This window comes from Phacochoerus africanus, chromosome 5 (assembly GCF_016906955.1).
Source record: "Phacochoerus africanus isolate WHEZ1 chromosome 5, ROS_Pafr_v1, whole genome shotgun sequence".
Lineage (NCBI taxonomy): Eukaryota > Metazoa > Chordata > Mammalia > Artiodactyla > Suidae > Phacochoerus > Phacochoerus africanus.
Window position 1 is genome coordinate 43,726,351 of NC_062548.1, and position 23,765 is coordinate 43,750,115.

A 23,765-nucleotide genomic window follows, 5' to 3' on the forward strand; every position below is an offset into this window, starting at 1 on the left:
ATGAAGGGACTGACCGCTGGGCGGCGAGAGTGGGCCGGGCTGCTTCCTGCGCACGCGCAGCGGGCTCAAGCTTCACGACAGGCCGGAAGCCGGCCCGGCTCTTCGCGCGCCGGCGGTTGTCCTGGCAACCGTGTGCTCAGCGGGCTGGAGCCCACTGGTGAGCCAGTTTGAGGGGGCGGCTCCGGGTGAGGAGCATCGCCGACCCTTGGCGGGGTTAGCTGGGGGCTCGCTTGGGACTGCCCTCAGCTGGGCTGCCACGGTTGGAAACAGGTGACAGGAAGGGCTGGGGAAGGTGAAATCAGCTGATCCCAGAAGGGTGGACGCTGAGGAATGACTGCCAAACCCGCAATCGGTTTTGGTGAAGTTGCACACATAAATGCACGGAGTTCCAAAATAGATCCATACATGCTTGGTCATTGTGACGAAGACTTTCAGAGGGGGAAGAAAGAATGAGCTTTCAACAAATGGCTTGGGAACAATTCGGAATGCAAATAAATGAGCATCCATCCTTATTTAAGAGTAAAACCAAGAACTATAGCTTTTCTAGAAGAAAACTTAGAGGTAAAAGGTTCGTGACTGGGTTAAACAAAAACATCATCCTTAAATAAATAAACCTTATCCAGGGAGTTCCCATTGTGGTGCAGCAGAAACGAATCTGACTAGTATCCACAAGGATGCGGGTTCGATCCCTGGCCTTGCTCAGTGGGTTAAAGATCTGATGTTTCCATGAGCTGCGGTGCAGGTGGCAGACGCCCTTGGTATCCCACGTTAATGTGGCTGTGGTGTGTAGGCTGACAACTGCAGCTCCAATTCAACCCCTAGTCTGGGAACTTCCATATGCCATGGGCGCAGCTCTAAAAAGAAAAAAAAAAATGTGAATTTCATTTCATTACAAATAATAAGCAAAGGAAAAGATACTCAAGATTATTAGTCGTTAGAGAAATGTATATTAAACCACAAGATATCACTGGGTAGTTTGAGAACAGCTAAAATAACCAAGTACAATGAAAGCCCCGGCAGTTAACGGTCTGAAAGGATGTGGAGGGACTTGGCCCTTCCTACAGTGTTGGTGGGAACGTGAAACTGTACATCCACTTTGGAAAACAGTTGGTAGTGTAAGGCGAGTGCAGAGAAAGAGAACGAGCCGGGTGTTCAGGCGAAGAGAAGAAAACTTATTAGAGGGGAAAGGGAGAGGGTGACGGACCCTTGAGAAGAGCCAGCCCCCTGCCCTTCTTTTGGGGCCTTCTTATGCCCCTTGGATGGGAAACTGGATTCCCTGAGGCGAGGGGAGGTTAGTTTATCTTTCGCCTGCAGCTGGACTCTGTGGTCACATAGTCGTGACAAAGTTGGAGGTGTCTCACCGTAGGGGGGGTCTTGTAATCCTGAGAAAGCTGGAGGTGTGTGGTGTCCCACGGTAGGGGGGTCTCGTCATCTTGGGAAAGTCGGCACCAGCGGTGAAAACAGGATGTCACTGGAGCAAGACAGTCCGTTTCGTGGGTCAGCAGAAAGAGCCATTGTAACAATGAGCCCCCATGTCGCCCCCGACAGGTTGTTTCTTAATCAAGTTAAATATACATGTAACATACAGCTCCGCAATACCACTCTCAGGTATTTGCCCAAGAGAAATGAGAATTTATGTTCACACAAAAAATCTATACACAAATATTGAGAGCAGCTTTATTTATAATCGCCCCAAACCGGAAGCCACTCAAGTGTCCCTCAGTTTATGAATGGATAAACCCCTGTGGTACACCCACGCAATGGAGGACCACTCGGCAATTTAATAAACGAAGCAAACTGCTGTAACACATAAGGACAGTAATGGATGTCCAATGCCTTATATATACTAAGTCCAGGAAGTCAGACTCAAAAGCTTTCATACTGTAGATTCCATCTATATGACAATCTGAATAAAAGGAAAATAGAAAACAAATCGTGGTTTCCTGGTGGTGCAGCAGGTAAAGAAAATGGAGTTGTCACTGCTGTGGCTTGGGCTGCTGCTGTGGCATGGGTTCCATCCCTGGCCCAGGAACTTCCGCATGCTGTGGGCTTGGCCAAAAAGAGAAAAACAAAATGAACAACAACAACGAAACACGAGTGTCTTAGGCGGCCACCTCGGGGAGTTACTTCCCTGGGCATCTCCAAGATTTACATGAGGTGCACATGCTGATAAACTAAGTTTTTGTGGTTTTTTTTTTTGTTTTTGGCTTTTTAGGGCCCTACCTGCAGCATATGGAGGTTCCCAGGCTAGGAGTCAAATCAGAGCTATAGCTGCCAGCCTACACCACAGCCCCAGCAACACGGGATCCACGCTGTATCTGTGACCTACACCACAGCTCACAGCAACACCGAATCCTTAAGCCCCTGAGCGAGGCCAGGGATGGAACCCATGTCCTCATGGATCCTAGTCGGGTTCGTTACCACTGAGCCATGAGAGGAACTCCTCAACTTCCGTTCTTAAAAAAAAGAAAGAAAACACATCGGTGGTTGCCCCGAGGAGCTGAGCGCAAACCACTGGGGTCGGGGGGGGGGGGAACAGTTCTGTATCTTGACGGTGGTGGAATAACATGAGAGGGCTTTGTCAAAACTCATCGAATTCCTTAAAAAGGGCGAATTTTACCACATCTAAAATTGTCTCAATACGCATGACTTAAAACAGCTTTAAAAGAACAAACCTCCCGGAGTTCCCGTCGTGTAGTAGTCGTTAACGAATCTGACTAAGAACCACGAGGTTGTGGGTTCGATCCCTGTCCTTGCTCAGTGGGTTAAGGATCTGGCATTGCCGTGATCTGTGGTGTAGGTTGCAGACGCGGCTCGGATCCCGCGTTGCTGTGGCTCTGGCGTAGACTGGTGGCTACGGCTCCGATTCGACCCCTAGCCTGGGAACCTCCATATGCTGCGGGAGCGGCTCAAGAAAAGACAAAAAGACAAAAAAAGAAAACAGAAAAAAGAACAAACCTCTACAATGGATTCTCACTGCTGATCAAACAGCCCTCTGAGCTCCCTGGTCCCCAGGCTCCCTTCCCGCCCGGCTTCCCGCCCCTTCCCTCCCCTGCCTCCTGGAGAACACGCCCATCTTCTTCCGGTTTTTGCCCAAGGAGTTTCTTCTGCATGGAGTGTCCCACCCAACTTCTTCAGCTCTTTGGAAAGATGCCTCTCGGACCATCGACACCAAAGCAGACTCTCCCGTCGCATCACCTTGTTTGATTTTCTACATAGTAAGATCTGGAAACATCTCCCTTGCTTCTCTTCTGTGTCTCTGATCTGGACACATAAGCTCCATGGGAACAGACCCCTTCTCGGTCCTACTTGACCCTCACCCCAGATCTGCAATAGTCCTGGAGCTACGGATGCTCTCAGAACATACATGTTTAATACCCGAAGGCATGAATGAGTGAGTGAGAATACACTGCCTCCCTCGAGGGAAGTGAAGGTGTTTGAGAAAAGGTCAGGTCCCCTGCGCTCCCATCCTGCTCCATGCTGGCTGTGATGCCGGTTCCGGCCACTGGAAGTCCACCAGATCTGCTGTACATTAAAACCAACTGGCATGCACAGGCACCCAGCGCTGTCCCCAAAGCAAAGCCTTTGGAACAGGCTCTGTGACCTTTGGAAGTTAACCTCTTGGAGACTCAGATTCCTGTGTTAGAGTGAAGGTCATACTGCCTGCTAGGGTGTCCAATAGGAGCTACAGCTGGGGCCTACAGCAGAGCCATAGCAACATCAGATCCGAGCCACGTCTTCGACCTACACCACAGCTCACAGCAACGCCAGATTCTTAACCCACTGAGCAAGGCCAGGAATCAAACCCACATCCTCATGGATGCTAATCAGATTTGCTAACCGCTGAGCCACAAGGGGAACTCCTGGATTATTTTTCTTTTTGTAAGAGTTATTTATGTGTTCTAGATACTACACTCTAATCAAATATATGATTTTCAAGTATTTTCCCTTATTCTGTAGGCTATATTTTCACTTTTTATTTTTAGGGCCACACATGTGGCATATGTAAGTTCCCAGGCTAGGGGTCGAATCGGAGCTGCAGCTGCCGGCCTACACCACAGCTACAGAAACACAGTATCTGAGGCTGTGACCTATATCACAGCTCACAGCAATCCCAGATCTTACCCACTGAGGGATGCCAGGGATCAAACCCACATCCCCATGAATATTAGTTGGGTTTGTTACTTCTAAGCCACAACAGGAACTCCCATCTTTTCACTTCTTGACAGTGCCTTTCACAGCACAAAACTTTTCAGTTTTCATTAAGTCCATTTTACCTATATTTTCTTTTGTTCCTTGTGTTTTTCTAAGAATCCACTACCAAATCCATGGTGATAAAGATTTACCCCGTGTTTTCTTCCAAGAGTTTTATAGTTTCTGTGCAGTGCTTACATTTAGATCTTTGTTGCATTCTGAGTTAGTTTTTGTATATGGTGTGAGGTAGGGCTCCAACTTCATTCTTCATATCTTTTGAATATCAGGCTGTCCCAGGACCATTTGTTGAAGAGACTATTCTTTTCCCCCACTGAATAGTCTTGGCAATCTTGCTCAGAATCAATTGTTCATAGATCCACAGATTTATTTTGTGCTCTCTACTGTCTTCCATTGGTCTAGATGCTTAGCCATATGGTAATCCCACACTGTTTTGGTTACTGCAGCACTGTATGTAATGAGTTTTGAAATAAGGATATATGAGTCTTCAAGCTTTTAAGACTGTTTTTGGCTTTGGGGCACCCTCGTAATCCCACACGAATTTTAGGATGGAGTTTTCTGTTTCTGTCTACAAGGCCATTGGAATTTTGAAAAGAACTGCATTAAACCAGAGTTCCTGTGGTGGTGCAGTGGAAACGAATCCAACTAGGAAACATAAGGTTGCGGGTTCAACCCCTGGCCTCACTCAGTGGATCAGGGATCTGGCGTTGCTGTGGCTGTGGTGTAGGCCAGCAGCTGCAGCTCTGATTCGACCCCTAGCCTGGAAACCTCCATATGCCACAGGTGCAGCCCTAAAAAGCAAAAAAAAAAAAAAAAAAGAATTGCATTGAAAGTGGAGATCACAGTGTTCCTTGTTGGTAGATCACATGTAGGTCTTCAATCCATGAGTAGAGGTTTTGTTCCGTTGACCCAAGTCTTTTTTTTTTTCCTCCAGCAATGATTTGTAGTTTTCAGTGTTGTCATATCTACATGGTTATTTTTTTTTCTTGTTTTATTCTTGTTGTTCTTTGCTAGTGCACAGAAATAGTTAATTTTGTGCACAAGTTGACGTTGTATCCCAAGACTTTACTGAATTTTGTTATCTCTGTTTTATTAGCTCAAATAGTTTGTGAGTGTGGATTATTTTTTTTCTATATATATGGTCATGTCAGAGTTCCCTGGTGGCTCAGTGAATTAAAGATCTGATGTTGTCACTCCTGTGGCTCAAGTCGCTATTGTAGCATAGGTTCGATCCCTGGCCCGGGATGCGTGCCATGGGCAAAGCCAAAAAAAGAGAGATCATGTCATCTGTCAATAGAGAGAACTGAAAATTTAACTTTTAACTGTTTCCCAAACTGGGCTACCATTGTGCATCCCAGCAGTAGATGAGAGTTCCAGTTCCTCCACATCCTTCCCCAAACTTTTTTTTTTTTTTTGCTTTTTAGGGCCGTACCTGCAGCATTTGGAGGTTCCCAGGCCAGGGGTGGAATCGGAGCTACAGCTGCTGGCCTACAGCCACACCACAGCCACAGCAATGCAGGATCCAAGCAATGCAGGATTCAAGTCTGCAAACTACACCAGAGCTCACGGCAACGCCAGATCCCTGACCCACTGATCAAGGCCAGGGATTGAACCCGCAACCTCATGGATACAAATCGGAAGAATTCCCATCCTTCCCCCACAAGGGGCATGGTCCACACAGTACTCCATCGCCTACTTACAGGAAAATAGACGAAAAAATTACATGACCTGTCCAGTCACCCAGTACCATCTTGTCAGCATGCTGAAATCACTGACTTAGATCTCACCAAGTCTGCACCCCAAACCTTTGTTTCCCACCCACAGATGAGAGCGGTCACCCAAGGGAGTGACTCCCCAGCCTGCAAGAGTCAAGTCTGCTTTGCAAGCCCGTCTCAAGCCAGAGGGGCCAGAGACCTCCCCTAAGATTCCGCCCCCTTCCCTTCCCTACCTCCCACCTTGCCCCTGCTCTGGGCATCATCCCCTGGGAGTCTTCCCTGTGACATCATAGAGCTGGTTGCCAAGGGAGACCTGCAGAGCCACCCCCAGGCAGGGGAGAGGAGAGCCCTGCTACACAAAAGGCCCGGCCGCTCCTCCCCCACCACGCTGGCCCTCCATGGAAGCCTTGGTCTGTGCATTCTCTGAGCTGCGCATAAGAGAAGGTGCCGGGCTGCGGGGAGGAGTGGCAGGAGGAGAGAAGCCCTCCTGTCCTGACCTGGGTCCAAAGCCACCAGGGTGACCTCAGGGACACGCATGCTTGGGAGAGGGGAATGGCCCTGGTCCATGCCATGTGACCCTGGGCACCAGAAGGCTCTTTCTGGGGCAGGGGACAAAAGGAGTGTCGGAAAGAGCCTGAAGTCCTGAAAGAGACCTTGGTGCCAAGACTCAGGCTTCTCAGCCCTGTCTGTTGGTTGGGAGGAGGGTGGGAGGCAGGTGGCTGAGCCCACCTGACAGGTAAGCTGAGGCTCCACACACGAGCACGTGACTGTTTTCCCCTCATGGCCACTGTGTCCCACCAGCCACCACTCTCCTGCTCTTCCCTCCACAGATGCAGTGAGCTGGGCCCGAGGACGCCCGGGTCACCCTGATACACCACCCAACATCTACGAGGGGGGGCTGGGGGCCCAGCAGCAGCCGCAGTGCCCCCGTGCCCAAGGAAGCAAGCCCAAGAACTTCCGGCTGCGCCACCTCCGGGGCCTGGCTCTCTACCTGCCAGGCCATGTGCAGTTTGCTGGCCAGTGTGAGAGCCACTGGCTGGGCCGGCTCATGGCCTGGGGGTGCTTCTCACAGCCAGAGGGCATGGCCTGGCCCCTGGACCTACCACAGGGGAATCTGGGCCCAGGTATCAGCCACTGCTCAGTCCTTCTGGAAGCTCAACTGCCCAGGGGCAGCCTGGGAAATATAGGTGAGCACCTCTCTAGGTGACACAGGACGGGACAGGAGGGAAAGACTGGAGAAGGTGGGGCTGGGGACTCAGATGTACCCAGGGGGCCCCTCTCCTCTCCCAAGCCCCCCAGGTTCCCGGCCCAGCTCTACATCTGGTGAGGGACCCTGGACAGCTCTCCCGCACGGGCTGGGCCTGTTTCCCCATTTGTAAAATGAAGGGTTCAGCCTGGATGAGAGGCCTTCCAGTTAGAGGCAGGTCCCCCTTCCTGCTCCCCTCCTGGTTCTATTTAAGAACTGCCCCCTCCCCTCCTCTTCTAAAGGCTATCGGGTTGGGGGTGGGGGACATGGGAGGAGCTGGCAGCCTCCCATGGCCCTGGAGTGACTCCTCTCTCCCCACTTTCCTCAGCTTCCAGCTCCAGCATGGACTCAGCCAAGGGTGTCCCCTCCCAGCCCAGTCCCCCTGAAGGCTTGGGGCTCAGACCCAAGAGATCCTGGGGGGCCTCAGAGGAGTCCACATGTCCCTTGTGCAAGAGAACTCGCTCTGGGGCTCTTGAGAGGCCATAGGAACCCGAGTGCCAGGGCTGGTTCGCCCCAGCTCGGGACAGGAGAGCAAAGGGTGGCCCAGGAGGAGGGGGGCAGGTCCAGGGAGGAAGGGCTCAGCCTGCACCAGGAGCGCCTCCACACCGGGGTGCCTGGGAGCTGCCCAGCACCAGGGCCTGGGCCAGCCTTGGGAAAACTTAAGGGGGAGGAGGAGGTCCCGAGGGAGGGACAGAAAAATAGGAGCCCAGGGGTGCCCTTGCAGCCTGCTCCAACTCAAGTCAGCCACCTGTACCTGGGAGGCCGGGCGGAGCGGAGAGCTGGGCTCCCGAGGGGCCAGGGAGCCCACAAGTCTGATCGCAATAAAAGCCAAGGCCTGCACCTTCTGTTCCTGGTCGTCTGTCTTCAGACCAAGGCAGCTGGAGAAGCAGCCCCCTGGCACCTGGGGGTCTGAGAGCAAAGTTCCAAGTCAATCCTTGGGGGACTTGAGGAGTCCCTTTAGCTAAGGAGGGAGCTGTCCTCTGTGGGGGCAGGGCCTCAGCCGTGGCCTCCTGGATTTAGGGAGGAGAGGGAGTGCCCCACCTGGCAGAGCCATGCCCCCCTAGGGGCTGGGTTGAGCACAGGCTCCCCTGACCCTGCAGGCAGATCGGCCAGAGCCCTTCATGCAGCTGGGCCAGACCCCGGGCGGGGGCTCCTCTCTGCCTGGAGGTCTTAACCCCGGCCCTGCTGACCTCTGAGCCAGGCATCCTTTGCTGTGGGCCGTCCTGCATCCTTTGCTGTGGGCTGTCCTGCATTCTTTGCTGTGGGCCGTCCTGCATCCTTTGCTGTGGGCCGTCCTGCATCCTTGCTGTGGGCTGTCGCTGCAGGGTGTTCAGCAGCGTCTCTGGTCTCCACTCACTTGGTGCCAGGAGCGCCCTCCTCCCGGTGGGGCAGCCAAAAATGTCTCCAGATGGTCTAATGTCCCTGGGGGTGGGGGGAGGACACAGAACCTCTCTGCTAAGACCCCTGGTCCACCTCACTGGGCCACAGCCCTGTGGAGACACGGCAGGAGGACCCGGGTTGGCCTCTGCGAGTCTCCCCATCTGGCTGACTTCCGGTCCTGGCAGCTGGGTCAGACCAAGACGGACCCCCACCCACTCCCCCAAGGCTGTCAGACACGCGTGAGGGTGTCCAGGGCATCAGGGCAGCTGGGTTCCTTGCAGACGCAGGGGAGATGCAGGGGAACGACTAGTTCTTGGGTTCGCTTCAGGCTGTGATAAACGTGAGCGCGCCCCTGGGTGGCGGGAACTCCATCCAGGCTACCAGCCTCTCACCCACGACGCACACGGGCTTTGGAGGGCACAGACCTGGCTGGGTCTCGGGCCCACCACGCACAGCCACGTGGCTCTTGGGCAACCCCAGCCCCTGAACCAGTTTTCACTTGTCTAGGGGGGTGACAGACCGAACCCCTACCCCCCAGGGTGGCCAGAGGCTCCGAGGAGAGGGTGGGGCAAAGACCCAGTGGCCCTTGCCTCAGGCTTTGGGGTGAGACGCACTGGCCCAGGGTCCCGCCTGAACAGGCGCCAAGTCACCAGCTCTGGAACCTCTTCCCCGGGGCCTCAGGGTCGACTGCGACGACTGCAAAAGCCTGTCGCCCTTTGAGCTAGAAGCTGTGCTCCGGACGTGCCGGGGGACGAGCAGCTCCTGAGCCGCTCTCATCCTCGGGGCGGGTCCATGGGGACAGGGCCCAGAGTGCAGGAGCCTGAAAGACAGGATGTGACCAGTTCAAGTCTATTTATTCTGTGTGTAATGAGACAAAACACTACAACCCGTTCACCACGGGGCTGGACACTCCAGTGATGGCGGGGGCGGGGCAGAGCCTCTGAGCTCGATTATGAATGTCCAAGGCAGAACCTCTGGAAGACTCTTCCCTTACATGAAGGAGTGGAAATAAAAATCACATGATCATTGTTCACAGAGGTCACTGACACCCGGCTCCCTTGAGACGAGCTCAGCATGAAGCCACTGCCACACGGAGGTGGGGCCGCGCCCTTCCTGCCAGGAGCGCCTTCATCCTCAGAAGCCCTTTCCCACGGAGCCGCGGCTGGGAGCTCTGAGCAGGGAGGACGCAGTCACCTGGTCAAGGGCCCCCTGCCCGGGGCGTTCCTGTCCCCTGCACTCGGGCTCTGGGACACTGGGTGCAACGCCATGCCACCTCATCTGCTCCGGAGGGCAGGGCAGGCAGCAGGCTGCTCTAGGGGACAGGGCCTGGGGACGCCAGGAGCACGGGACGGCCACACAATTTCCCGGCATGGACACAGCCTCTCCGGTCGCTGCCCCAGAGGTGGAGGGACAAGGCACATGACTGGCCCCAGCCCCGAAGGCCAGGTCTCGCTTGACCAACGCTGTGTTCTGCTCAGTCCTGTCTGCGTCTGGCCAGGCCTCAGAGCCGCCGGGCACAGGGCCAGGGGACAGGACCCCGGGGGCCCCGGCCTGTCCTCAGCCCGGCTCCCCTGGCAGCTCAGCTGAATGGCGCTTCACAGTCCCACGTTCTTGGGGCAGAATGGAGTCTGCTCGCAGGAGGGGGCCTCAGAGGACTCGGCCTCCCAGCGGGGGGACCGGGGGTCACCATTCTGTTACCGAACAGCCTGGCAGTCAAGGCCCAGGGTCCTGCGTCGGGGGAAGCCTCCCCAGCTGTGCCCCCCAAGCGCCAGCCCCTTGGGCAGAGGCGGAGGCTGCTCCCCGCCCCCCAGGATTCTGCGGGCCAGTTCCGGACGAGGGTCTGGGGTTCCCCTTACTTCGCGCCCTCATTATCCTGAGGCTCCTGTGCCTTTAGGGCCCAGTCTGTGCAGAGCACTTGAGTGTCTCTCTTCCAGAAGTTTACTCCAGCTTTGGAGGAAGGAGCTGGAAGGAACGGGCAGCGGAGGGGAAGAGGCCATGAGAGGCACAGGGAAGGAAGCCCCTTCCTGCGCCCTTGCTCCAGGGCCGGCAGAGTAAACAGACCACAATGAGCTCGGCCACCCCAGGCCCCCGGGGCCGGTGCACGCACATGGGGGGACCAGGGCTCGGCGGAGGTGAAGATTTCCAGGGCAGGAAGGAGGGCTGGAAGAGCCTGCGGGAAAGACAAGAGGGGAGCAGCAGTCAGGCCTCCACGGAAATGCTCGGCCCCACCCTGTGAGTCTGGCCTAGGAGCCCACAGCGCGGCCCAGGCGTTTCTGACCCTTGAGCCCTCTTGCAGGGTCCACGGGCTTCTGCCGGTCCCAGCGCAAACCTCGGCCCCTATGGAGGTGCCAGCCCAGGAGACCGTGGAGCCCTGCTGTGTGGGCTTGGCCTGCATGTTCTGGGCTGTGTCTGGGCACAAGGGGTGGACCCAGAGTCCCCTGAGGTCTGAGGGATCAGCTCCCAACCATGGTCACCGGCCTCAGAAGGGACCACGTCCATGATGGGCCCTCATCCAGCAGGTGCCTGCCACAGGGCAAGGCTGCCTGCAGCTTCAGTGTGAGTGGCCGCTGCTGCTGGTACTAGCGCACACCCAGGACACAGCAGCACTAGATGGATGCTGAGGGTCTCAGGGGTGGGGGTAGAGGGGGCTTGATCTTTCAGCACCTTTTCAATTTTTAAACCACGTGAATGTGTTTTGTTTTTTCTTTTCTTTTTAGGGCCACATCCATGGCACACGGAAGTTCCCAGGCTAGGGGTCAACTTGGAGCCACGGCAGCACGGGATCCAGGCCACATCTGTGACCTACACCACAGCTCAAGGCCATGCCGGAGCCAGGGATTGAACCTGCATCTGAATGGATACAAGTTGGGTTTGTTACCACTGAGCCACAACAGGAACTCCAGGGATGCATTATTTTTTGAAAAATTGTTCAGCAAGTGAAAAGCTGGCCAGGGCTCAAGGACTCTGTCCTCCCTCCTGACTCAGAACCACCCCAGCCCTGCTTTCCAACATCCCTGCGCAGCAGGTGCCCCATTTTTTACTGCTGAAGGCAGCAGGCCCTCCACGTCTTGGTACCACCAACTCGGGTGGTTCTGCTCCCCTCTCCCCACCACCTGCTCTAGCGTACCTGTCGGAGAACCAGGTGCACCCTGCCCGCTCCGCTCCCGGAGCCCGCCTAGCACCGGGCCTGCAGCTGGGGCAGGCCGATGGGCCCGGCAGGTGGCCTCTAGCTCCTTCACAGGGGACAGCAGAAGTCAGAGGGCCAGAACAGCAGTTCCCACAGGGCACCGAGAGGTGGGGCCCGGTGGAGGCTGCCCAGCTGGTGTCACATGGTCCGGCTGTACTCGATGCCGCCCTTGGTGGAGATGCCTGACCATGGCAGGAAGCTGCAGAGCAGGCTGTGGGCCTGGCGGTAGATCCTATGCGGGATGGAGCAGGGGCTCAGGTTTGCTAGTGCAGAGCCCAGGTGCTGGATGTAGTCCGTGGGGCTCCGTTAAGGAAGACAGATGTGCCTGGCTGGCCCATGCCCCTTGCCCTGGGTGGTACAGTCAGCAGGGGCCTGCAAGTCGGTAATGCAAACAGCAGGCCATTCTCAGGGGGTGGGGGTGGCGAGAGTGCAAGGCCTCACTAGACAAAGGGGGCTTCTGCGGAGAGAAATAACACAGGGCAGAACCTGGTACAAGAGCACCTCTGGGTGAGGCCCAGGCACATGGACACCCAGGCTAAGACTGTACAGGCCTGGGGAGTTCTCGTCATGGCTCAGCGGAAATGAATCTGACTAGCATCTGTGAGGACACGGGTTCCATCCCTGGCCTCGCTCAGTGGGTTAAGGATCCGGTGTTGCTGTGAGCCGTGCTATAGGTTGCAGACAGGGCTCGGGTCCAGTGTTGCTGTGGCTCTGGTGTAGGCCGGCAGCTGCAGCCACCTATTGGACCCCTAGCCTGGGAACCTCCATATGCCACTGGTGCAGTCCTAAAAAGTCAAAAAAAAAAAAAAAAAAAAAAAAAGACTGCACAGGACTGGGTGCTGGGGGAGGAGTCCACAGAGCAGGCGTTCCTGGTTCTCCCACGCTCAGTCCTCAGCAGCAGGGGCCTGTCCCGACTCCCTGGACACGCACAGTGAGCAAGGCCTGCAGGTGTCTGGGCCACACCTTTCCCTTTTACCCTCCTGTGAACGGATGAGCCCCGACTCTGTCATTCAACTTCTGTCTCGTAGACAGAGCACCCGGGGGGCCACACCCTCTGAGTCTCCGGGAGTCTCCTGCCTGCACCTGTTGAGGGCCGCAGAGAGTTAAAGAGAAGGGGCAGGGCAGGGCCACACCTTTGGGTCACGCATCCGGTTAAGAGGTTTGAACCCACGTGCTCAAAAGCAGCAACGACCCCTTTCACCGCCCCTGCTCCTCCTCTCCCCTGCCAGCACCCGAGCGGAGGTCTTTGCCTGTCTGTTCACTGTCACTTCCCCCCTGCAGCTGGGACGGGGGCGCTCCGTCAGTCCTGGACAGACAGACGGGTAGACCCTGGGCCCGGAGGTGGACAACCCTGCCCTCAGACCAGGCTCAAGGGCCCGAGGGCGCAGCTTTCCCCACGTCTGCACACAGATGAGCCGGGGCCAGGTCCCCGCACCGCTCCTGCCCCGGCCGCCCCGACCCCGCAAGGAGGCCCCGGCGCCTTGCGCCAAGGAAGCAAGGATATAAGACAGTCCAGGGCGGGTGGCCACCATTGATGTAGAGGACGTAGGTGAAGCCGTCCTTGAGGACGCCGCGGATGGAGTAGTAGTAGGGGAGGTAGTGATGCTGCTTGAAGTCTCGGTTTTCATAGAAGTTTATGGCCGTGTTGTTGGTGGTGAGGACGTGCAGGTAGATGGCTTTGCAGTGGTCCTGGGCCGTGGTCGATATGTGATCCTTTAAACTCTCAAGTAATAGGGAACCTGCGGGGGGACAGAGAGGTGCAGGGCAGCGGAGGGGAGGAGGCGGGGGGCGGACGGGAGACGACAGGTCCCCACAGAGCCCTCGGCCACAGGATCCAAGACCAAGCTCCCCCGTGCGGACCTGCGCGCTCTCTCCCCGGGGCTGCGCCCGCAGCGGAGACTCCGTGACCTTTAGACAACCCGAAGCGTTAACCTGAACCTGGAAAACGTGACAGGACAGGCCCAGGCTGCCAGTGAAAACTGAGCCACCATGTGGCCGCTCTGGCCGTGTGGCCGAGCGGGATGGGCCCCTGCAGGAGGGCAAGCACGGGGGCTCTGCTGAAGGGCGGCTGGGGCCGTTTCTTCAAGGAGGTTTTCTACCCTTCGTCACACATGCCCCGGAGCCAGACAAAAGCTGTGTGTGGCGAGAGGCTTGCTAAGAGGTGCCCGGTCCCTGCTGGGGGCCTTACGGAGCTGGCATGAACGTGATCGGAGCGGGTGTGGGCACGAGGCCGAGGCCGAAAGGCCTGGCGGTGGGTGGGACGGCTGGGTTGAAGGCCGGGGTGGGGGGGAAGGGGCCGGGAGACGTGCTGGGCGGGGAGGAAGGAGGAAGGTCTGACCCTAGACAGAGGGATGCGGGTGGGGGAGGAGACCGAGGCCCGTCTGTCAGGACTCGGGAGGTGGCAGGATGCTGCGGGCGTGGCGTCTGAGCTCTGCCCCCTACCTATGCCGTGCTTTCTGAATTCCTTCACGACGCCCAGGCTTAGGATGTAAGCAACCTGTGTGTCAACAGAGAAGCTGGAGGCTAGAATATCTCCGTCCTAGAGAGGAAGGAAGAAGAGGCAGGTCAGCCGTGGAAACTGCGGTCCCGGAACAGAGCCCAGCTCACGCGCAGACCTCCTGGCCATGACACCTGGGGACACGGGGGTGGGAGGGAACAGAGCAGAGGACAACGGGGACTCATTCTCATGCCCGCCCAACTTTCCTGAAATCTGATGATGGCAAAACAGGTAGGCTGGAGCAGGCGGGTGTCTAAGAGGCACACACGTCCTTCTGGCACTTTTGAAGAAACAGCCTCAAGGCCAACAGGCAGCTTCCAGCTAACGGTGGGCTCCCCCTCCTTGGAGTAAACACCCACGTGGAGGTCGGTGGCTAAGATGACCCAAAGGACCAAGCAGAACCCTGACCCACGTGTGTCAACCACGTGGCACAACACGGCTGCGGCTGTGGCCTCACCTTTTACATTGAGAGCAGGATTTGCTAACCCAGGGCCCAAGGGCCCTCACGGGTTCTCAGGTAGGGCTTGGAGGGGCTATGAAGCTGGGTGAAAAGGAACTTGTATCTTCATTTTCACAGCCTCTAACTGAAGCCTGGCATTCCCCTCAAGGTGCCACAGAAGCATCAGCAGTTTCTATAATGCTGCCACCAGGACAAGGAACAGGTGTCTTCTCAGTCCTGACAACTTCTCTTTGGTTGGTTTTTCTCTTTTTTGGTTGCCCCGTGGCATATGGAGTTCCAAGCCGGGGATCAGATCTGAGCCACGGTTTTGACCTATGTCACAGCTGCAGCAATGCCAGACCCTTAACCCACTGTGCCAGGCTAAGATTGAACCTGCGTCCCAGTGCTCCTGAGACGCCACCGATCCCGCTGCGCCACAGCAAGAGCTGCAGTCCTGACAACGCTGCAGGTTTTCAGTGCGTCACTCAGCACCTCCCTATTTCAAAACTGCCCGTGGTTAAGTCAGTGCACATGTGACCGTCATCACGACACAGACAGAAACCAACTGGGTGAGTCACATGCCATCTGGGCTCCCAAACGAAAGTGCCACGGAGCAGGTGGTATGATCCCATCTTGAGACCCCGCAGGGCCATCTAGAGGTGGCGACTACCGCATCACTGCCACACGCGCCTACCTCCTTGTGTATCTTGGTCCTACTTTTTATCTCAGCTACAATCATCCCCACGATGGCGCCCCTGTAGGTTGCGGCGAGGGAAAAGAACTTCTTGTTGGAGGTGATGTCACGATACCATGAGTCTGGGTACCTGAGGAGGAGACAAATGCAGGTCAACCCGCCCCCGGTCACGTCCAACCCCTGCTATGCCTCACAGGGTGGACCCACGGGGGACCCTAGGCTGCTCTGGCCACCACGCCGCACTGATGTGCGGTCTGCCCATCACTCAAAAGTGCACGATTCACAGAGTGTCATCTTCTTCGAGCAGTTCTCTGTCCAAACGGGACTGGGGATGGTGGGGAAAATGATCTTGCGAGACACAGAGATGAGAGGGGAAGTGGTGGTGGGAGAGCCAAGTTCACTGCAGAGTGGCACCTGAGTGTCGGGGACAGGCCTTCAAGGGCAAGGTGGGTTCAGGGCCCCCAGGGATGCTCACCACGGGCCCTCTGGGGGAACAGAATGATGACACGTGGTGAAAAGGCAGGTGCAGCCACAGCCAAGGAGACTGTCGGGGGGGGGGGGGTGAGGGCCTGTTTCTGAACGGACACAACGGATCAGCCTGAGAGGCCTTTCTCAACACCAAGAGCCAGAGGAAGGGCTCGGACGCCGGCGGCCACAGAGCAGAGAGGCGCTCTGCTCTGTGTCACCACCCAGCCACGGGCAGGTGCCGCAGAACCTAAGCCGCACTCAGGCTCCTCTCCTGGTCCTCAGCACCCTCCCACCTCCTGACCCAGGAGCGATGGGCTGTGTGACAGCCAGGAGCAGGGCATCCACGACATGCCCAACGAACCGCGGTTCTCTCCACTGGCTTTTGGAGCCTCAGGCCTCAGGCGCAGGAGGCTGAAGGAGAGGCAGGCAGGCCAGGCGGGCCAGGCACCCGGGAGGCACAGAGAACCTGCCTGCCCCAGGTCACCCTCGGCAGCATGCAGTTCATAAAGATCTACTGGATCAGTCTGCAGCGGTGGAACTGCTCAGTCGACACTCTTTCTTTCTTTCTTCTCACAGCCACATCTGCGGCATATGGAGGTTCCCGGGCTGGGAGCTGAATCAGAGCTGCAGCTGCTGGCCTGCACCACAGCCACACTGGATCCTTAACCCACCGAGCAAGGCCAGGGACGGAACCTGCATCCTCCCGACACTATGTCAGGTTCTTAACCTGCTGAGCCACAGCGGGAACTCCCAACGTTTACTTTCTAAGCTATGAAAGCCACTGCTGGGTCGTATCCCCAGAGGCTTCGACAAATCACTCCCATCAGGGACATAAAGGGCACCCCTCCTCCCTCCCTTCCTGCGGGCAGTGGGTTAAACAAGTCTCGGCTACGCCTCATGGAAATGGGATGATCAGGAGGATCTGGTTTATTTTTAATTTTTAAAAGTTTATACTGTTTGGAGTTCCCTGGTGGCACAGTGGGTCAAGGATCCACTGTTGTCATGACTGCGGCGCGGGTTTAATTCCTGCCCTGGGAATTTCCATATGCGGCAGGCATGGCCAAAACAAAACAGGGAGCATGCACTGGCGCAGCAGAAACGAATCTGACAAGTACCCATGAAGACGTGGGTTTGATCCCTGGCCTCGCTCAGTAGGTCTGGGATCCGGCGTTGCCAGGAGCTGTGGTGTAGGTTGCAGATGCGCCTGGGACCCAGCATTGCTGTGGTTGTGGCGTAGGCCGGCGGCTGCAGCTTCAATTCAACCCCCAGCCTGGGAACCACCATGTGCCGAGGGTGCAGCCCTAAAAAGCAAAATTTTTCCACATTATAAAAGCTCTGTGTGTGTATTACAGAAAAATGTAGGACAAACAAAACAGATAAAGTTGTAGAAGCTAATCACGTACCTACGCAAACTACCGATAACACGCGGTGAGGATCCCTCTAAGCTTCTCCCTCGAGTCTTGAAACAAAGGCACAGGGCAGTGCATACTGTGCTCTAGTCCGTTTTCCTTGCTATCTCCAAAAAAACCCTCTCCCTATAGACAAACAGACCTCGAGAACAGACTTTTTTCCTGGCTGAATGTCGCAAGACATGTTTCCTTGAAAATTCCATCTTGTCCTTCTTTACTTTATCCCATCTTCTTGTCTTACTTTATCCCATCTTCCTGCTTTGAAAAACAGTCACAGTGCTGGTAAATGACTTAAGCTTAAGAACAAAGACCTAAAGGCATAAGTGACTTAGGCTTAAGAACTGTTATGTGCCTAGAGATCAGAGTAAGAGCTTAACCCTTTACCACCTAAGTGGCTTTTTAAATAGTAAAAGAACTTGTATAATAGTAAACAAACCCTGTATCCTCCACCCATAGCCACTCCTCACTTGATCTCATCTAAAGAGCACAATAAAAGCAGTGTGGTTTCTTGAGGCGGCGCTCTTGGTCCCTGAGACCTTGAGTCCTCTGCTCTTGGTCCCTGAGACCTTGAGTCCCCCGGCTCCCACCTCTACTTAAGATAAATGTCTCTGTGTCTTGTTTTATGTTAACTATTTTTCCTTAAGTTCCACAGCACCTGTTCTTCAGCCCCATCCTGCTGAGCTGGCCCCGGCAGCTGAATAACACAGTTATTTTGCACACACATGCCCCGAGGTGGGTAACCAACCCCTTCTGTTAGGACGTTTACATGGCCCCTCAATTTTCTGAACGTCATGAGCAGCACTGCGTGGAGCATCTCTGCAAATGAAGAGGCTCAGGGAGTTCCCTTGCAGCTCAGCAGGTTAAAGATCTGGTGTTGTTACTGCTATGGCTCAGGCTGCTGCTGCTAGGAGTTTGATCCCTGGCCTGGGAACGAGCACACGCCATGGGCACAGCCCACTCCCCCCCCCAAAAAAAACTTCTCAGCAAAGCCCTTTCAGGGACTCTTCTCTTGAGGCACACGGTGAGGTGCCGAGAGCCAGAGGGGGATCAGTGAGCGGGGCCTGGGGTCCCAACAGGCAAGGTCGCCCTGGGCCACCACCTCTGGGGCCCCCGCCTTCACACATGTCGTCCAGTTGGGCACCCACGGATCTGTGGGCACCCCGGGCCACCCCACCCCCCAATCCTCAGCTGCGGACAGCGGGGCCGCTGGACTCACTCGATGGGGAACCAGTCGCCGCACAGGTGCTTCACGGTGTCTATGTCATCGTGGCAGAGGAGGCGCAGGCTGACCTCGCTGAGGGCGCTCGACGGCACCACCTCTGTCATCCACACCTGCAGGGAGGCAGGGAGGCGTCAGCCCCCCCCCCCGCCCCCCGGCCCCCGGCCAGCCCAGCCGCCATCCCCGCCGCCTCCTAGCCTGTGAGGGCGCGGCAGGCAGGGGGAAGGCTAGCACCGCGCCCACGGACGGAGGTCCCCTCAGTGACCACGCAACAGCCCCTGCGCCAGGCCCCGCACTCGCCCTCCCCCCCGCCCCCGTGGCCTGGCAGGATGGGGACCCAAAGTCCCCTCGCCGCTCTCACCGGATGCCCCGGAGCCCCACAAACAGCAGCCCGCCCCGGGTTGGGTTTGCCCCCTCTGCCCCGAGCGCCCGCCCCAGCCGGCTCCTCCCGGGGGCCTCCCGTCTCCCTCACAGCCGCTGTTTGTCCACCGGGGAAGCAGCCCCGGGCCTCTCGCTGTTCAGGGCAACCTGGGCAGGGGGCCGGTGCACCTGCCAGATTTCCCCATTTCCAGGGGAAATGGCACTTGCTGGGTGGGCCAGTCCCCCTCCCCTGCCCAGCAGATGCAGACCCGTGCACAGAAAAAGAGGCCCTCAAAGTTCAAGTCAGGGTCACAAGTTGCCAGTACTCAGGGAACACCATTCAACCCAGGCTGCGAACAGAGCAACCCCTTCCTTCAGCCGAAGGCGGGCGGGAGACCACGTGCTGGGCTCTGACAAAGTTCCTGCCTCCCCCCCTGGAACTTAGCGGTCACCAAGGAAGAGCCTAACCCTTCAACCTCGAGATCCCACAGTCGCACGGCCCCTGGGGACGGAGGCCAGCCTCCCAGGGCATGCAAAACACACAAAGCCTCGGGATGTGGGCCTAAAATGCTGGGCCTGAAGCCATCGCACCTCCGCGCCCACCTTCACGACTCCAGGTAACACACGGCACATGGTCTAAGTTTCAAGGGCACCATGACATTGGACCAATACAGAATGGGTGGCATTCTGCAAGACAAGCGGCCTGGCCTCTTCGAAAAGTCAATGTCACTTAAAAAAAACAAAAACAAAAACAGACCATAAGAGACAAGGCGACCTACAACCAAATACAACGCGCAAACGCTGACGGGAAGAAATTAAAAGTCAAATACCGCTTTGGAGGAACGTGGAGATGGGCTGGACAATAATGAGGACGTGATTACGAGACGATTAGGAAACCGTGGTGGAGGATGCAGCGCTGATGCAGAGTCTTATGAGACACGCTGCTGAAAGACTTGGGAGTGAAGCATCGTGAGGCCCAAAAGTAAACAGCTCCAAAACTCTTTAACTACTTAGGAAGCCAATGTGACAAAATGCTGTCGGTGTTGGATCTAAGTGGCGGGTTGATATACAATAGGAGCTTAGCATCCACACATTCGATTTCTCCCCATAACGGAAATCTTCCGTCATCAGCATCGGGGTTGGGGGGCGCTGGACTGACCTCAACGGACTCTGGAAACCGCCGGGCTGTGCGTGGATACCGTGAGAGTCTAGGCAATGCCCAAAGGCCAAAGGGAGCCCACGTGCAGTGCCTCCTGCTGCCCTGACCTGCTTCCACCTGGTGCCTGTGAGACACGGCCACCTCCATGGGGGTCCCCAGGAAAGCCATGTGCCGGGGCTGAAATCCACCTCGAGGCTTGACCTCTGGGCCAGCAGAGCAGCTGCTCGGCCTCAGAGCCCTGGACACGACCCCCTCATGCTCTGCCCAGCAAGAAGGCCTCCTTCGAGGGCCAGCAGGTCCACCACTGTCCGGCTTCCCCTTCACGGCACCAGCTGGCCTGAGGAGACCTCGTTGGGGTGGGGACTTCAAAGGCCAGGTCCATGGGGCTGAAAACCTGTGACTCTGGTGACCCTGAAGCTGACGTGGGGTGGACCGGGAGTCAGAGGCGTGGGAGGAGGTTGTGCAGGAACCCTGTGGCTGTGGGGCCACATGGAGCGTCTTTCTGGCTCATGTCAGACCCTGAGGGGTGGGGACCACACCACCCTGATACATCCCTCTGCACAGCAGGGCCTGAGAGCCGAACCGAGGGGGGCCTGCTCCCTCTTCCTCCCCTGTGCTATGAGCCAGTGCCTGTGCACTGGGCACTGCCCGTGTGGTGTCTGCTGGGCAGGGCCCCTCCTGGGACAGGTGCCAGGTCAGGAAGCAGCAGAAGTGTCCACCCTGCATACTGAAAAGAGGGGCATCCTTGGCAGGAGCCCCGCTTGAGAAGACTTGTCGCTCAAAGGAACCTCTGAGCGCTGAGCAGGGCAGAGACGCCGTCCGCAACCCTGTTTTCAGAGGGCGGGACCAGGCACCAGGCCGCAGCTGCTGAGTTCTCAGCTTCAAACAAAAACTGAAGACAAACTACCAACCCAAACCACCAAAAATACTCCCAGGCTTGGCTGATGTGACCTCCCTGTGTTGCCTCTGAACCTTCCATAGCCAAGACGCCACCTGGCTCCACCTCTTTAAACCACAGGGCCACCCCCTCACTCCCCCACCGCCCCCACCCCCTGCCCCAATGGTGCCCAGGGCATTCTGCTGGGTGTGACCTCAGGGACCTCGTGCCGGCCACCTCTTGGGAAATGGACTGGTCGACCAGAAGTGCCAACTCCTGAGTTCTATGAGTCATCTCTGTCCAAAATACATCCCGGCAGCCACTGGCTAGGACGCGGCTGCCCAGTCACTCCAGGTAAAGACGCTGCTCCACAGAAGGTGACTGGGTGGTTCTAAGAGCAGGAGGAGGCGCAGCACGGCGCACCTGTCACTACGAAGACTCACCTTCCTGGCACGTCCCCACATAGGGGAGAGCCCAGGAGTTCCCATCGTGGCACAGCAGAAACGAACCCGACCAGTATCCATGACGATGCGGGTTCCACTCCTGGCCTTGCTCAGTGGGTTAAGGATCTGGCATTGCTGTCAGCTGCAGTGTAGGTTGCAGATGTGGTTCGGATCCTGCATTGCTGTGGCTGTGGTATAGGCAGGCAGCTGCAGCTCTGATTCAACCCCTAGCCTGGGAACCTCTATATGCCGTGGGTGCTGCCCTAAAAGACCAAAAAAAGAAAGAAAGAAAGAAACCTAACATCGAGGTCTACTCAATGTTCTGTAATAACCTAGGCGGGGGAAAAAGCATAGATACATGTGTATGTGTAACCAATTCAAAATGCTGTAAACCTAAAGCTAACACAACGCTATAGACCCACTACACCCCAGCACAGCAACCACAACAACAAAAGGAATGTTAGCCTTAAAAAAAAAAAAAAAGTGACCAAAGAAAGCCATCTCATCACCAAGTGCATCTGCATGGTCTACTGGTTTTCATGGAGGCACTCCCTTCGGCAATTTCGAGAAAGGACAGATCACCCTCAGATTCAACCCATCTGGGAAGTCGGCACAAACCACAAACCACCGGATAAAGCTCAAATCAGCTTTCCACTCCAATGCCTGACCTGTGCCAGGAAACTCTGCATCACCCTCTTTCCTGGAAAACAGGCTCCAGGGGGTTTGTCTGGGGTCTGACCGGCTCCAGCCAGCCTGAGAAACAGGGGGGACAGGACGGCCCACCCTCCACACCCTTGGAGAGTTCCAGGTGTCCCACAGGCTGTGCCTGCTGTCTTCTCAACCAACAGCAGGTGTGCTCTGGGTTGAAGGGTGCTCAGAGCTCCAAGCAGCGACAGGACGGACGGCTGGGGAAGCCTCAGCGACAGGATGGCTTTTTATTTTTATTTTTATTTATTTATTTTTTCGTCTTTTTGCTATGTCTTGGGCCGCTCCTGCAGCATATGGAGGTTCCCAGGCTAGGGGTCGAATCGGAGCTGTAGCCTCTGGCCTACACCAGAGCCACAGCAACGCAGGATCCGAGCCGCGTCTGCGACCTACACCACAGCTCACAGCAACGCCAGATCCTTAACCCACTGAGCAAGGGCAGGGACCGAACCCGCAACCTCATGGTTCCTAGTCGGATTCGTTAACCACTGCGCCACGACGGGAACTCCATTTTTTTGTTTTTTTGGTTTTTTTTTTTAGGATGGCTTTTTAATGAAGATATATTTGAATTACAATGCTGTGGCCATTTCTGCTGCACAGCAAAGTGACTCAGTTATACACACACACACACGCAGACTCTCTTTTTTATATTATCTTCTATCATGGTCTATCCCAGGAGACTAGATACAGTTCCCTGTGCTGCGCAGTAGTATCCGTTCTAAATATAATGGAATAGTTTGCTTCTACTAACCCCAAACTCCCAGTCCATCCCACTCCTGCCCCCTGTGGCTTTTTTTTTGGGGGGGGGGGCTTTTTTTAGGGCCGCACCTGCAGCAAATGGAGGTTCCCAGGCTGGGGTCTCATAGGAGCAATAGCCGCCGGTCTACACCACAGCTCACGGCAACGCCAGATCCTTTACCCACTGAGGGAGGCCAGGGATCAAACCCGCAACCTCACGGAAACTCCCCCATAGTTTTTTAAGCTAGCATTTCTTTTCCCTTTCTTTTTTTTTTTGCTGCGCCCTTGGCATGCAGAAGTTAGATGTTTCTGGGCCAGGGACCTGCACCACAGTAGCAACCAGAGCTACAGCAATGACGCCAGACCCTTAACCTGTTGAGCCACCAGGGAGTACCTATTGTGGGACCTTGGTCAAGCTGGGACGGGGCTGCGCAGAATGTTAACTTCCAGATCAGACGGAGGGACTGGGTCAACCAGTTGGGCGTGAAGATAAAACAAACAGGAGTTCCTGTTGCGGCTCAGTGGATTAAGGGCCTGGTGTCTGGGTGAGGAGGCATGTTCAATCCTTGGCCTTGCTCAGGGGGTTAAGGATCCGGCGTTGGTGTGGCTGTGGTGTAGGCTGACAGCTGCAGCTCCAATTCATCCCTAACCCTGGGAACGTCCCTGTGCCACAGGTGCAGCCGTAAAAAGGAAAAAATAAAAATAAATAAATAAAAGCAAAGAAAACAACAACAAAACCACCTGTAAAGACAAGCCCGGGGAGTGGTCGTGGTGGCTGTGTGTATTTTAACGTAGTAAAATATATGTTTTAAAGGCACATCCTTGACTGATACCCAGCGAGACGAGGATCTTCCGCAGAGAACGTGGAGGCTGCGAGTGCCGTTGGCGAGGCCTGGGGCCGCGGGGGGAAAAGGACAGGACGGGCTGGCTGCGTTTAAAGGGAAAGATACCGAGATGGGGAATCAAGTTTCAGAAACTGCCTCTCTGCTACGCCTTCGGCAAACCAGGCCTCCAGCT

At 56.1% G+C, this 23,765-nt stretch overlaps 2 protein-coding genes across 4 annotated transcripts in view; one reads left to right on the forward strand and one right to left on the reverse strand.

The window, feature by feature from the left end:
• C5H16orf90 (chromosome 5 C16orf90 homolog) lies at window positions 1-7,659 on the forward strand. The gene is made up of 3 exons (XM_047782772.1): window positions 1-157; window positions 6,758-7,114; window positions 7,502-7,659. Exons 1-3 carry the CDS (start codon window positions 1-3, stop codon window positions 7,657-7,659), a joined length of 672 nt encoding a protein of 223 aa, XP_047638728.1.
• The window catches only part of NAA60 (N-alpha-acetyltransferase 60, NatF catalytic subunit), a 27,229-nt gene continuing 4,388 nt past the window's right edge, over window positions 925-23,765 (reverse strand). Inside the window, exons 2-10 of one of the 3 annotated variants that reach the window (XM_047780703.1) lie at window positions 18,464-18,579; window positions 15,371-15,500; window positions 14,183-14,279; window positions 13,245-13,479; window positions 11,681-12,035; window positions 10,410-10,723; window positions 8,364-9,373; window positions 7,928-8,082; window positions 925-1,471 (exon numbers count right to left, since the gene is read on the reverse strand). In XM_047780703.1, coding sequence (XP_047636659.1) covers window positions 11,879-12,035; window positions 13,245-13,479; window positions 14,183-14,279; window positions 15,371-15,500; window positions 18,464-18,573 — 729 coding nt within the window. In that variant the 5' untranslated portion in view covers window positions 18,574-18,579 and the 3' untranslated portion in view covers window positions 925-1,471; window positions 7,928-8,082; window positions 8,364-9,373; window positions 10,410-10,723; window positions 11,681-11,878. The other 2 variants (XM_047780705.1, XM_047780702.1) reach the window with 2 other exon arrangements.